This window comes from Mesoplodon bidens, assembly GCF_964165515.1.
Source record: "Mesoplodon bidens genome assembly, chromosome: 5".
Lineage (NCBI taxonomy): Eukaryota > Metazoa > Chordata > Mammalia > Artiodactyla > Ziphiidae > Mesoplodon > Mesoplodon bidens.
Window position 1 is genome coordinate 96,011,394 of NC_138161.1, and position 15,362 is coordinate 96,026,755.

Below are 15,362 nucleotides of genomic sequence, written 5' to 3' on the forward strand. Positions count from 1 at the left end.
CCCTCCACACCCCTGTTGCTGTGCTCTCCTCCATGGCTCCAAAGCTTCCCCCCTTCCCACCCCCCATCTCTGCCAGTGAAGGGGCTTCCTAATGTGTGGAAACATTTCCTCCTTCACAGCTCCCTCCCAGAGGTGCATGTCCTGTCCCTATTCTTTTGTCTCTGTTTTTTCTTTTGCCCTACCCAGGTATGCAGGGAGTTTCTTGCCTTTTGGGAGGTCTGAGGTCTTCTGCCAGTGTTCAGTAGGTGTTCTCTAGGAGTTGTTCCATATGTAGATGTATTTTTGATGTACTTGCAGGGAGGAAGGTGATCTCCACGTCTTACTCCTCTGCCATCTTGAGGGTCTCCCTGACATACATACATACATACATATATATATATATATATATATATATATTTATTTATTTATTTATTTATTTATTTATTTATTTTTGGCTGCATTGGGTCTTCGTTGCTGTGCATGGGCTTTCTCTAGTTGTGGCGAGTGGGGGCTACTCTTCGTTGCAGTGCGCAGGCTTCTCATTGCAATGTCTTCTCTTGTTGCGGAGCACGGGCTCTAGGCACGTGGGTTCAATAGTTGTGGCTCATGGGCTCTAGAGCACAAGCTCAGCAGTTGTGGCACACGGGCTTAGTTGCTCCACGGCATGTGGGATCTTCCTGGACCAGGGCTTGAACCCATGTCCCCTGCATTGGCAGGTGGATTCTTTACCACTGCACCACCAGGGAAGCCCTCCCTGACATATATTTTTAAGATTAAAAAAGAACATACTATCAAATAAGAGTCTTCCTTAAGGATAAAAATCTGTGTGACTCAGATGCACTGAATGCTGAGGCCAAGAAATGAAAAACCCATAGTCTCAACATACCATTTTTCCTGTCCTCTTACTTTGGAGGGTGTTATGGATTGAACTGTGTCCCCCCAAAACTCAGATGTTGAAGTTTTAACCCCCAGTACCTCAGAATGTAACTTTATTTAGAAATAGGGTCAATGGAGATGTAATTAGTTAAGATGAGTCAGATTGGAGTAGGGTGGTAATAAAGAGAGGAAATTTGGACACAGAGACCGACATGCATACTGGGAGACATGCACACATGTCATGTGAAGATTAGAGTTATGCTTCCACAAGCCAAGGAGCTACCAGAAACCAGGAGAGAGGCCTGGAACAGATCCTTCCCAAGCATCTTCAGAGGAAGCATGGTCCTGCTGACACCTTGATTTTGGACTTCTAGCTTCTAGAATTGTGAGGCAATAAATCTCTGTTGTCTAATCCACTCATTTTGTGGCATTTTGTCATGGCAGGCCTAGGAAACTAATACAGAAGGCAATACTGTAGGTACTGGGATTGCAAGAAATGACATATTTTTTTGATTTTTTTCCTCCAGTATTTCATAGGTCTCTCTGTTATTTGCTAGAAAAATCAAAGTGAAAATCAGCTTTTGAGTTGGATATTATGTTGCTCTCTCTGGTGAGCCCTTCCTATGTGACTTAGTTCCATCCTCCCTGAGAGTTGTAGAGGGTACTGGAATCAAGATCTGAGAATTAGGCTTTGCAGCTTTTTCTTAGAACAGCAGGAATTTCTCAGTGTACCCCATTCTCATGGATTTTCCTGCAATTAGAGACACAAGGCTCCTCTGTATTTTTCTGGGGGTAGCTCAGTTTTGGAGGGGTGAGCTCCAGTTTCATAGGTAAGGAGGATGAAACTGATCTGACAGGATCTGAACTTGTTTCATTTCCTGCCTAAAATGTACCAAGTACAATTTTATTTGCTTGATTACTCAAAGCAGTAGTTGAATTTAGAAAATGATTGCTTTGGTGTGATATAAAGAAAGTTAACGCATTTGAAAAGGCAAGTGTTGGGTGTACTGTTTTCACCTGGTATCTTACAGTAATGGTAACATCTGTTAGAGCTTACATGGTGTTAGCACTTACATAGATTGCTTCATTTAATCTTCCCAAGTAACCTATGAGATATAGATCTTACTACTATTAGACAGATGAGGAAATAGACTTACTTATGCAACTTGCTCAAGGACACAGAGTTGCTAAGTGGCAGAGCTGGGGTTGGAATTCACAAAGTTTAACTCCAGAGACTGTAGACTACACTCCCACATAAAGTGCCTCTATCTTGTGTTAGTTACTCTTATTGTTGTAATTTTTAGCATTTCTTAAAAATCACAATTTCCTTCACCTGTGATTTTCTTCATTTACTTAAAAGTATAATAAAACTATGCCAGGAAGCAGCAGGCTGAGGACATGATGGGGAAATGAAATGAACTTTAACAAGACAGTATATAATTAACCTCTCCTGCCCCCATTAAATTCTCTCCTGCAATCCAATATAACCTTTGTTGTTTGATTCTGGACATCATTCTTTTTTCTTATTTGAACAACATGCCTTTGAGTGTGAATGTTGACTGAATGAAACCAACGCAGAAAGGCTGCCGCTGATCCAGAAGGCGACAAGTAGCTTTTGAGTCAAATCTTCCGTTGTGGCCTCAGGGTGGGCTGTACCTAAGTGACTTAGTTTTCGAATTAGTGAGAATTTAGGTGCAGAGGATGCTGGAGAAGGTGTGATTGATAAACTGGCATCCTGCATTCACTCATTGGATGGCAACTTATTAGTCCCTATACAGATAGCTTACTGTTTGATTATATTTAATTCCAGAACAATGTTCAAATAAATTGTTGTAAGAAGGAGCAACTAATCCATTTATATGACAAAAAAATAAAATTGTCTCAATAATATCCCAAGTCTCTAGGACATTTTAATTGTGATTTCAATCCACTTGAAGGGGTTGCCTATATTTTTATTTTACTGGACTTTTGTCATACAAAATATTTCCAGCCAGAACTTGAAAAACCTTACTCTGAAAGAGATGCTTTTGTTTTAAAGGATTCCTATATGATGTGACTTGAGATGCGAAGATGTAAATATGAAAATTGGCATTGAAAAATGATTCATTGCTAATAGTGGTACTCTAATGTTTATCAAAATTGGTTGGATAATATCCATTGGAGTTTCTTATATTATTAAAAAAAGCAATTTATTGGTTTATATTGAACAGTATATATTCTAAAATTTCATTTGTTTGCAAACATTATTCTCCACTTAAAATGCATTGTGGAAAGAAAATGTGCATTTTTCTATCATGAAAATTAACTCCACTTGAGGATAAGTTAAAAGTGAAAGAATTACCGGCTGTGTTGGACGTTACTGGCCTTGCTATTGCCTCCGATTTGGTTTCACAGAGAAAGTCATCGATGGAGGGACTCAGGAGGGGTCTGCTTTCTTGCTGTTCATTCACCAGCTGGGAATAAATGAACACAGGTGTCAAAGGACTTTGTCCAACTGCAGAATCAGATGAATTAAAATGCAGCCTTGCAACAAAATGAGAATAGCAAGCCTACCAAAAAATAAATCAATCAATAAGTAATGGGATAGAGGCAAGAAAGAAAAAAAAAATCAGGGGATGGGGAATGAGCCTTTCAGCACTGTCATATTTTTGATGCAGCCAACTTCAGTTTTTAAACCTCAAGCTTTTTTTCTCCTCCTAGAACAGTTTTGGAATTTTTCTCTAATTTCAGTATGTAGAATCTGACACCTATTGAATCACAGTTCCTAAGGGTCAATCTCACTCTTCATCTGGACAAAAAGGTCTCACTGAGACCTGGAACCATGGCTTCAGACCTTGAGGTGACACATTCTGTTTAGGACTGGTCAGTCATTGCTATGTGGTAAGAGCATGCATACACACAGAGATCCGTGTGCGTGGATAAACGCTCTTTTTCTCTCTCTCTTAAAAAGCTCAAGTCACCTAAAGGCACATGCCCTTCCTTACATTTCCTTGGGATGCTTTTGTAGTGCATAACAAGTATTTTGAGAGAGTAGGAAATATCGTTAACTGTACAGGTATCTATTATATATGTTTGTGAAAATCTGTATGTAAAAGAGATCTCTGTCAATTCAATTATATTTCCCCATTGGTTTGTTCTCTAATTTCAGAAATCTTTCAGTTTGATTTTTATTAGTTCTCATTATCAGTGGCAGCCAACTATTTACTTTCAGTTATTCTGCACTTCTTTGAATCCAAACATCCTTAAGTTCTGTTTCTAAGAGTAAGGGGAAAATTACACTTAAGATAACACAAGTGGTTAGTCCCTAAAAGAACTGTCTTAGTTTTTTTGGGAGTTTTTATATTGGCCTTTCTTAAAATGGGCATAGTCATCTAGTTTTCTACTTGCTATAGGAAAAAGATGTGCCAAAAAATTTCTAGATTTTAAAATACTTATTTGCAAGGCTGTATTTTAAGAGACACATAAAATAACAAATGAAGTGTTTTGAAGTATTACCAAATCAAAATATTTTCTATGACTCACTTTCACTTCATTATTTCTCTGGCAATGTTAGTGGTATTATAGCTTAGAGCTTATGGACCATGACAAGAGACCTAAATAATGGTAAATATGGGAATAAAAAATGCAATTCTATTATTGGTGAAGGAGGAATATGGAAGCATTAGTGATTATTCGGGGACTGAAAACCAAGAGGCACCTTTGGTACTTTTACACATTCATACTATTATCTTAACATGGATAAATCTCAGATCTTCACTAAAGTCTAAGATTTTGAGATAGAGTTGGCAATTTAATTTCACTCATATTAATTTGTACATGTTATCGAGGGTTCTAAGCATTAAGAATGCTCATTTTCTTTTAATATTCAAGTTATAGAGATAGAAAAATTTTCAATTATAAGTTTTAGTGTTACTATGTATAAAGACACAGATTTCTCTAAATTATCTGAGGTCTGTTTTGGTTGTAACCTTTTTTTGGGGGATGCTCCTTTAATCCATGAACAAAACTCTTGAGTTTCTTTGCATTTTGTTTTCTGAATTTGAACATTCTTGCATATCACCCATCCTATTTATATTGAAATATTTTTTAATGTTGAGGGACTATGAGCTTTTCATGTTTTGGGGATAAAACATATTAGAATTTTTGTAAATGCCATGGTTTATGCCAGCTCTTCTGAAAATGTGATTAGTTTTCTGGGATCTGTTTTTCATGTATAGGTAGTTCATGTAAAAACTGTGTTTATGCAATTTCTTTAAGACTCATACATTAATGTGTATTTCTTAGGAGAACTTGACCTTTTAGCCATATGTGCTTAGCATATTGAACCCATCTAGTATGATATCAGCATGGTGATGTGGTCTTGATGTAGCAACAATGTCTACCTCCAGGCTGTGTCATTCTCATGGCTGTCAAGGGAGAGCTGGATTCTGCTGTGCTATAAACATCATGGAAGATGAAGGTCACCATCAAATATGGCACCACACTATACTCATAGAATTTATTGTAACAGGCTTACATTTATTACGTTGTGCATTCTGACTACCAGGTCTTATTGACTTAGGCTAAAGTAAAAAAGGTGCAAAAACTCAATACAACCAATACAACTTCAACTTTAAAATACGTATGACATATGTGTGATGTCATAACTCTCTTTGTTAGCCATTATTTCTCTGAAGAAGTCTGATGTTACTGATAGATAACTAAGAAAATTTATTCTCTTAGTCCTGGCCTTGAGAAATATCCATTATTATGTAAAAGGTACCTATGATTTATATTCCACAAAAGCCCCCTTATACTTTTTCTTTACTTTGGATACAATTAAATTCCTTTGTAAATAAAAGGACTAATAATTTATTTCCAAATCATAGCTCTGTGAGTAGGTGTGTAGAATAGACTTAGATTACATATGGTTTTAGAAGACCAGGGTATTAGATTTCTGCAGATACTTTTAATTGCAAACACTGAAAAATTACAGGCTAAATTTGATAAAAGAATTCTAGAAAGTAAGACCTTTCCACATAAATATCTAAACGGAAAAACAAAGGAAAGGCACAATTAATTGAAAGGCCTATCCTTTTAGGCAAGTCTGTAATAGGATTTTTTTTTTTTTGAGTCTCTCTCCTCATTCAAACTAAAGACTTATTTTCTAGAGAAAGCACTTCTAGCACTCAGATTTTCTCAGCATAGGAAGAAAAGAATACCAAAGAGAAGGCTATTCAGAGAGACACTAGAGAGCCCAAGGTGTGGCTTCTCCTCATAAGGTCTTTTCTACACCTACTGTCTTATTTGTGACCACACTTCACCCCTGGACTAGAGTTGTTCCCATAACATGTCTGTCCCGTTCCCATAACTGAGCTGTTCCTGTGACTTTCTTCCATAGATAACAAATCAAAGAGGAAACTTCACATTATTTTCTGAGTCTGTGCTTTTCAAGCTAGAGCACCGTTTAGCTGTCGGCAAATGCTGAGATTGGAGTGGGGATAGTGGCAGGGCTCAAGGGTGAAGAGGATGAAAGGCCAGATTTCAGATAGCATGGAAAGGTAATTTGGGAACTGAAGGTTTTTGGGTTTTGATTGAGATATGGAAGATGAAATAGGAAATATCATGAAAAAAATCTTTTGTTATTAACTCTGAGGTAAGAGGCTATGTCTTACTCCTTACTCATATTTATATCCTTCACAACTTTGAATAGAATGTCTTCATATAAGAGGGGCTCAATAAATGGCTACCAAATGGGACAGTGACTTTGCAGAAACTGAAGATATAAAAATATCTATCTCAAACAGTCCAATTTTGAACTGTATCTTCAGTCAGATGAATTTAAGAATCATTATTTTAGCCCTATTAAGTCCCATTTTATTTTTACTTATATAGATAAGAATGGCTTTTCACATGCCTCCCTCCTGATTTTCAAACAAATTTATGGTTTTACTATGGTGACTTGAGAATAAGCAAACCTTTTAGGTCATAAAGTAATATTGCAAACTGAACTGAATCCCCCAAATAGTTCCCCTAAGCTTTACTCCCAAATTGTATGCCATTTATTGTCTTTATTCATTGGTAGGATAGAGCTTATTGACTTCCTCTTAGAATTACTTCCTTCAGTTTGAAATACTTTATGAACTTACCTCATTTCATCCTTCTGGCACAGAGTACATTGATGTTATAAAAATAATAAAAGGTGAGTCAAAAAGTTTCCAATTTTTTTTTTTTTGAATAACTGAGTGGGAGTGATTGCAATTGTGGTCCAATCAGATGATCTTAACTGAGTTAAAATGACTCACTTCATTTGTTGCTAAGGCCTTTATTTCAACTTTACATTTAAAATTTTCCTTTATTATTCTTCTTTGTCCTCTTTTCAATATTTAGATTAGTTCAAAGGCCTTTCTAATGGTGACAGATTCTTATTTCTCTTTCAGGACCCTGTTCTATTGATACATTGTCTGGGAACCTTCTTCAGCTCTAGGCAGCAAGTGCCTTCTTACAACATCTCCGTGTTCCCATGCTTTACCCAATTTTATAACCTTAGTTTCACTTGTTTCCTCCCACTAGACTATGATCTCTTTGAAGGTAGAGACCTAATCCAATTAATTTTTGTATCTCATAGTGGCAGTTTAATAAATGTTGACTGATTTTACACAGTCCAACTGAATGGTGAATTGTATAAAAGAATGATTGCATGGGCATCCTCAATTTCATATGGGGTTTGATCAACTCATAGAGAGGCCAGTGGTCCTCAGAAATGTTTACTAAATTCCTGGCAAATTTTAAACCACAAATCGAAGTCCACTTTCCCCCACTGTCACATCATTGAAATGCTTGGAAACCTAGAGGTATCTAAAGGAACATTTCCAAACGCAAGGCTTCTTACCAAGAAGTCAAAAATGCCAAGAATGAATGCCTAATGAGAAAAATTGAAATAAAGGCATGGACCTGCCTCATTCCATCTTTGGAAGCAGGACATGGACCAATGCAAGTGGGAAGCCAGTGGTACTTCAAGAAATAACACCACTACCTCACTCAGAGATTTTAAATCAGAGATTCAAATTTGGAGATTCTGAGAGAAAGCCCTTACACAGTCAATGGACATGGAAACAAAATGAAGTAGCAGAAGTAAGAAGACAGGTGAGAACTCACATGTAGGAGCTTCTTGTCACTCAGAATTCAAGACTATTGATCCTTTACACCTTCCTTGTAATCATAGGTTGTAAATGAAATATTCAGTCAAATGCCTTCAATTTACTTATGACTTAGTCAGACCGGTCAGTTGATGTGGCTAATAGCCACCACAGGACAAAATTGGTTCTTATTTTATATCAATACTGTGTTTAGTGTTGAGCAGAATGCAGACAATATCATCCACCTTTAATGAATTATTGTCTGTTTTAAAACTTTGTCTAAAAATACATTTGCCTTAGTTCAACTTGAATTTCCTTAATTTAAATGTTAAAAAATTAAATTATTATATGATCTAAGCTGAATATTTAACCAAGATGAAAGGAGAGTATTTTGTTTTTAAATACTGCCTGCTACTTAAGCTCCAGTGTATTAAAGATAGCTTGTTTTATGACTTAAGTCTAAGTTTATTTATCTTTTTTTTTTTTTTTTTTGCAGTACATGGGCCTCTCACTGCCGTGGCCTCTCCCGCTGTGGAGCACAGGCTCCGGATGCACAGACTCAGCGGCCATGGCTCACGGGCCCAGCCACTCCACGGCATGTGGGATCCTCCCAGACCGGGGCACGAACCCGTGTCCCCTGCATCGGCAGGCGGACTCAACCACTGCACCACCAGGGAAGCCCTAAGTTTATTTATCTTTAAACAATATATTGCTTAGGTGTTTCATTAAAAAATATAGAGCTAAAGTTTGCGATAGCTTATATCACTAAGAATTAACTCCAAACCAAAATACATTTTAGGTGAGAAAACAAGGTCTGTATAGGATAATAACTCATTCTTCTATAATTTTACACTTCAGATTGATGATCTTTATCTATTGTTTTAAAGTAAAATATTCTGTTTTTATTTTTAAACATTTTAGTATTTAAAGAATGATTTTAAAAGTTAAAACACTGAAGCTAATAAGCTAAAAAACAGTTGACAAATATCTCATATTTGTAATGTTGATTTAAAAGTTTGTAAAAAAATACCAGTCTTTTTATCTCACCTAAATAATAGAAAAATTAAGATTGTTTTTATATAAATAAAAACACAAATATGCTTTCAATAGACATATCTTTATGCATTTTGAAAATTCCTTTATTATTTGCACTCTCTTGATTAAAAGTACAATATATGTCATTTGTTAAGTAGGTTTTCATTCATAATTTTATAATTAAACTATTGTTTATGGCTTTATTAGTCCTATCCAAATTTAGAAACGTGTGCAAAGCCCATCAAAATAGTCACCATATTAAAACTAAGTTGACTGACTCAATCCATTGAAAAGAGGAAACTGAAACATTACTATGCACCCCTTAGTATTCAGCCTTTGAAGGCTTTGTCATAGTAATTCTGCTACCCGACTGAATTAATTTCTTATGAGCTAATAGTACTAATGGTACTGCCCCATCCCCCAGTTCTTTATATGGGTCTCAGTGGATCTTCCTGTAAAGGATAACCATGTGATAATTTTCAACTCTTTGACTTGATCTAAATGTCAACCAACTGACAACAAATATTTTCCTGACAGGATAGTTAGACATAAAAATGTGAATCTATTCATGGGGAAATGAACAAATATTATTGTTTACAGCTTGGATAGTACTAACATCAAGGCAGGAAGGAGAATATAATTAAAGCAATTGTTTAAAGTTAGTAACTGAAAACCCAAACAAGACTGTATTTAGCAGCCTTGTGAATGTTTTTCCAATCAAGGACATTACTTTTTTATCTTTATCAGACACAATATTAAATCAGTATCAAACTATAAGGGGTGGGGACAGATAGAAAAACAAAGCCTGAGTTTAAAAAAATTCCTCTGACAAGAAGAGGTCTGGAACACATAGTTTTAAGACACTGTGCTCTACAGCAAAAAATGAATGGGCTATTCCTTACTTACAAAAGTACCAGGGGAGGTGGTTAAAATGAAAATTTCTGAAGGTTCCTTATGAGAGAAAAATATTCCCTAAAGCCATTTCATTCTCATAAAGAAGAATAAAATTTTTTTCTGTGATATGCTCAATTTTCTGGCACAGTTTGCCCTTCTAGCCTTAAACTGTATTTATTTATACCATTACAGTCTAGAGTAGTACTGTTCAATGGAAAGATAACGAGAGCCTGGTAATCTTAAATTTTCTAGTAGCCACTTTAAAAATAGTGAAAAGAAACAGGTGAAAATAATTTTAATAACACATTTTGTTTAGCCCAATATATCCAAAATATTATTTCAACATGTAATCAATATAAAAATTATTAATGTGATAGTATACATTATTTTTCTTTGGACTAAATCTTCAAAACTTGGTATGTATTTTATACTTACAGCATATCTCAATTCGGGGTATCCACAAAGCACTCAATAGCCACGTGTGGCTAGCAGCTACTGTATTGAACAGCACAGGTCTAGAGAAACTCTATTTCCTCCAAGACTACATGTTTCACATATTTTTTTCCCTTCAAAACTCTCATCAATGCACATTTGTTTCCATACTGTTTGACTTAAAGTGTTAGTCTAGGACAGCATGAACTTGAACTACTATGAAGAGCTTGACACATTGTTTAGCAAAGAATTAATAATTAAATGAAATAAAAAGAGCAATTCTCAGGGGTCCGACAATTTCTGAGTTCAGGTCACCTGGCCAACTCTTCTGTTTTGTTCAATTTGTTCAATGTACTATAAATGACTTGACTGGAGTATGCTTGGCTAAATCTATCTAAAAGTGATCCTAATAATCACATAATACAAAAATGCCTCATTATAAACTATTCTACACTTACCAGTCTGTGGAATGAACAGTTACTAAACAAATTAGGGACTCAGTGTTTCAAGGACTTATTCTGTATTTTATCAATTATGATTGTCCTAAAGACATTACTGAGAGAGCGGCAATTAGTTTCAGACATTTCTGGAATCTGTGAAAGAGCAGCTGGCATCGACACACCAGTGATGAAGATGAGTCAATGTGTCCTGTAGTATGTAGCACTATGTCATAGGGGCTTTACAGGAGACATGGGACAGACATGTTTCAAGACACTAATACATTCACACAAGATAACGAGTAAGAATGTGGTATGGTACACAGATTGGATGCTGTGGTTGCCATGAGAAGTACTCACTTTTTCAGATCATTCTGCTGCTTTTTGGCTTGTGCATGCCACTGGTGCATAGCAGGGAAGAAGCCACTTGTGTATAGTGGAAAAAGTATATCAACTAATAAAACCACATTTGACTGAGAAATAATTGTATCACAGCTGTCACAGGATTAATTCCATAAGATTATCAACACAATAGGTGCACTGCATTTTATGAATCAGAACTCTCCATTTGCTGATTCATAAACTAGTCACTATGCAACAAGTATATGATGCATCAAAGAAAGCATTATATCATCTTCATGCAGTAAAATTGTAACTATTACCTCAAAAACAGTTAATGCAACATTAGACAGGGATTAAAGAAGGAAATTGGTACACACAAATGTTCTGAATATGAGAAAATGGTAATAATTACAGTTTCTTTTCTAATTAAAAAAATCAAAATTCTTATTTTACATTAAATTTAGATTAAAGTTTAGGTTATAGTGGTAATTTTGGACATTTGAAAAGGATTACTGGAAAGTGCATAGCAATGCATGGTTTTGAAGAAAAAGAATTTTGGGCACTAGAGCCTGTCCTAAATCGTGATGTCCTGAAATGATATGCTGCAGCACAACTATGCCAATCGCAAATTTGGATAGGTTTTACCTACTGATGAATATGGCTCTACCATTAGCTGAGAACTCCAAGTGGTTCTCACCTCCCATAACATTCGCCTGAGGAACTGTGGACTGTATATTTTGGATATGGATTCTACAAAGGCAGGAGATCAATGTAAAACTGGATATGTTTTACTATGTAAACTAAGTAAAGAATGGAGGCCTTGGTAAACATTAAGCAAATTTCTTTCCAACTATTACTATGTGTCATTGGGAAGAAGCATCTCCTCTTTTGGATTAAAACAAAAACAAAAACAAAAACAAAAACAAAAACAAAAACCTCACAACATAAGATTATCCCAAAGTCCTGGGAATCTTTATAACTTTTTTATTATTCAATTTTGATGTTATATGTTATTATAATTTTCATTACTTACAGCATAGTGTTTAGAATGAAATGAAACCACACATGTTGGCAGCAGCTGGGGATGTGATCTGATGATATTCTAAAAATAAGTTGCCATAATTTAGCTTTTGATATAAATGCCTTTCATGAGGAATTTAAATGGACATTTTTCTAAATCTAGACATGTTCATATAATTGGAACTGAATCACTGTATTTACTAGTGCATTATGGAGAAAAAAAAGAAATGTTTAAGATAACAATCTAATCTAAATTATAAGATAAATGCAAGTAAGTAATTTTGCATTTAAGAATTTAAAACTGATAGTTCCACAGAGTGGTGATGAGTATATTATACATACATATGTATGTGGATTTTACAGGGTGTTTCAAAAGTCCCTGAGGACATACAGGATTCATTCTCAGTGTGTGTTTGCATACAAATGCAAATCTTTTTCTATACTTATTATAATAAATACTGAAAATGCCCCTCATGTGCTTTTAATAGGGACGATAGTTTTGTTGTCAAGGTCACTAGTAGAAGAGGGGCCACAAATGCCATTTTCTGCATGGAGACTCAGGGACTTCTGGCTCATTCCTGTAAATTAGTTATCCACATAAATATGTATAGACATACGTAGTATGCATAGTCACAACATAAATATATTTAACACTTACGAAATTTTAGATATTCTACTGGTAAACTGACATATGTATGCAATATAAGTTGTATTTATTCATAGGAATTTGATTTTTTTTTTGGTTGTTGTTCAAATGTACCATTAGCTTAATTGTTATTTCTTTCCCAAAGTTGTTAACAAGACTCCTTTATAAAGAAGCGACATGTTTTACTTGCACATATATTTTCTTTTTCTTTCTTTAACTAAAGTTTAGTAATGAAAATTAATATCCACGAATAAGTAACTAAATGATGGAATTTTCCTTTTTTTTTAGCAATTTTGGTTTTCATTTTATATTGTATAATTGTTTCATTGAAACTGTGTTTTAAAAAAAATTGGATCGAGTTAATGTTTTGTTTTGTTTTTTTCTAGTTAAGAATCACAATATCTGATAAATTAACATATGTCAGCTTCCTACAGGAACCCTAAGGGTCTGCCCACCTGTGATGTCATAGTAAGGAGGGGCTTTTCTTCAGCAGACTCCTCCCTCGGTATCTCCTTCATCACCATGGCAACAGCCTTATCTGCCGCCCTAGAGCCTTTTCCCTATAACAGTGAAATCAACAATGACTTGTGTCAGGAGAAATCTTTAACTTATTGTTTATCACAAGATATTCTAATGTTTAAAGAGCAATCCAACATAAATGAAGAGGTAGGCTGCTGCAAGTGAATCTTGAGGCTTTTGGCTGAGGAGAAAACACACAAAATCTGAAAAAAGATTATTTGTGAACTTTTTAGTTAGCTACTTTTTCACCTTTACAGCTGACATATTACATTTAATTTTAACATAGTATTTTATATGTATAATATATTTTAAGGCAATTTACATGACATGACAATTTTTATAGTACTGATTTAAAAACACTATAGATTGCCTGTTATGTTCATTTAAAACTTATTCCTATATAATCCCTAAGTGTTTTGAATGGCAGTGAGGAGTCTGGATTAGGGATTAGGATCAGGGTCTCACTCCCACAGAGGACTTCTGCTCAGTGATCTCTGGAGTCTGTCATTTTTGAGTGGATCGGGAATAAAAAGTAAACGTGTCATAAAACCTCTAAAAATTCTTCGGCAGCCTAACATCACAGGAATTCACCCAGCTTGTTTATTTTGGGGAGGTAGTATGAAAAAAATTTGCAACTCTCAATGTTCTTGAGATCAAAAAAATTTAATAGAATTTTAGAAATGTCTTTTAATTGGAGAATCTCATAAATCCAGGTGTAAATAAAGGATGATTAATAATAGAGGCAATGATATATTGACATCTACAAATTTTTGGCCTCATACAAGCATAATTATGGACTGTAAAGGGGTATGCTGGTTTTCTGGGGTTTTAGTTTACCAGATTATTAAGTTTTTGAGAGTAGATAGGGCATAAGGGAAAAAAACAAAAAACAAAATATCACCTTCCCAACCCAATTAGCAACGGCTCATGCTATGTAAAAATTAAATAATCTTTAAACACTTCAAAAACAAAACCTTCCATTTTCTTTGGTCTCTGGGTAGAGCCTCTCTGGAGAAAACAACCTTATACTAGGTGCAGACGTGAATATCTGTGTTGTAAATCTACTTAAAATAAAAATGTAGCACACAGAGATATAGGCAAAGAAACAAAATGGACATATGAGGGTCCATTGTCTGAAAGGGAATTAAGAGCTATGGTCACTATTAACTCCAGAGGTTAATAAATCTTGATAGTCTCTATGCAACTAAAGAGGATAGAATTACATTATGATCTTTGGTTTACACAGGGCTTTAAGTATTTAAAAGGTAGGTTGACTCTAAGAAGCAGAACATTGTCCATTTTTTCAGGCATTGCCTTTCTAAAATGTAATGAGTGGCAGCTTTTATTTATGGGAACAAAGAAAAACTTTCTGTATAGTTACTACATTTAAAAATGTGTGAATCTCTTTATAATGCTGAAAGTTTGTTTCTTTGGTTTGTAACTTAAAAACTAGCATTATTGAATGATAATATGTTATTTCTATGATAGAAAATCAACTATTAGAGATTTTATTCATCAGATATAACAGTGGTAATTTTCTTATGTGTTCTGAAAAGTTTATATGGGCACAATCCTTAGATTAACTGAATTCTGGAAGAATAAAGGGCAACACTGCATACAAATTGGGGTGCATAATGATCCAGGTTTTTCCTTTAATGAAGCAATGTCATCTTCCTATAATAGAGATACATACAGTTCTGAATTCTGGGAAAAGATTTATGGCACTCTTAAACTATTTGACATTTTTTCAAAATATAAAAATTATTTGGATAAAACATTACATACTGTAAGCTCAGTATACCTTTATAAGCTACCCTCATTGACAGATTATATATAGTTTAACAAATATTTTTGCAGCTTATTTTTTTCAAAAGAGCAAAATCATTTGTGAAGAATTCTTTCCATGCTCCAAGAGGTTTAATAATATAGCAATAAACAAAGTGGCATGCTTATATTTAAATTCGTAATATATTTTTTAAAACATATCTAATGTTACAAGGTAAAATTTAAAAAATAATGATTCAGACTCTTTTCTTGGGCTAAGAAAAAAATATCAATTGATAA

At 34.7% G+C, this 15,362-nt stretch overlaps 1 protein-coding gene across 7 annotated transcripts in view; it reads right to left on the minus strand.

Annotated features, from left to right (window-relative positions):
• Window positions 1–15,362, minus strand: part of PEX5L (peroxisomal biogenesis factor 5 like) — a gene marked incomplete at its 5' end in the record, with an annotated part of 187,128 nt that overhangs the window by 95,063 nt on the left and 76,703 nt on the right. For 5 of the 7 annotated variants that reach the window (XM_081235910.1, XM_081235907.1, XM_081235908.1 and 2 more), the window contains 2 exons: window positions 3,197–3,308; window positions 13,235–13,339. In XM_081235910.1, the coding sequence (XP_081092036.1) occupies window positions 3,197–3,308; window positions 13,235–13,339 (217 nt within the window). The remainder of the gene's footprint in view (window positions 1–3,196; window positions 3,309–13,234; window positions 13,340–15,362) is intronic. The other 2 variants (XM_081235909.1, XM_081235906.1) reach the window with 1 other exon arrangement.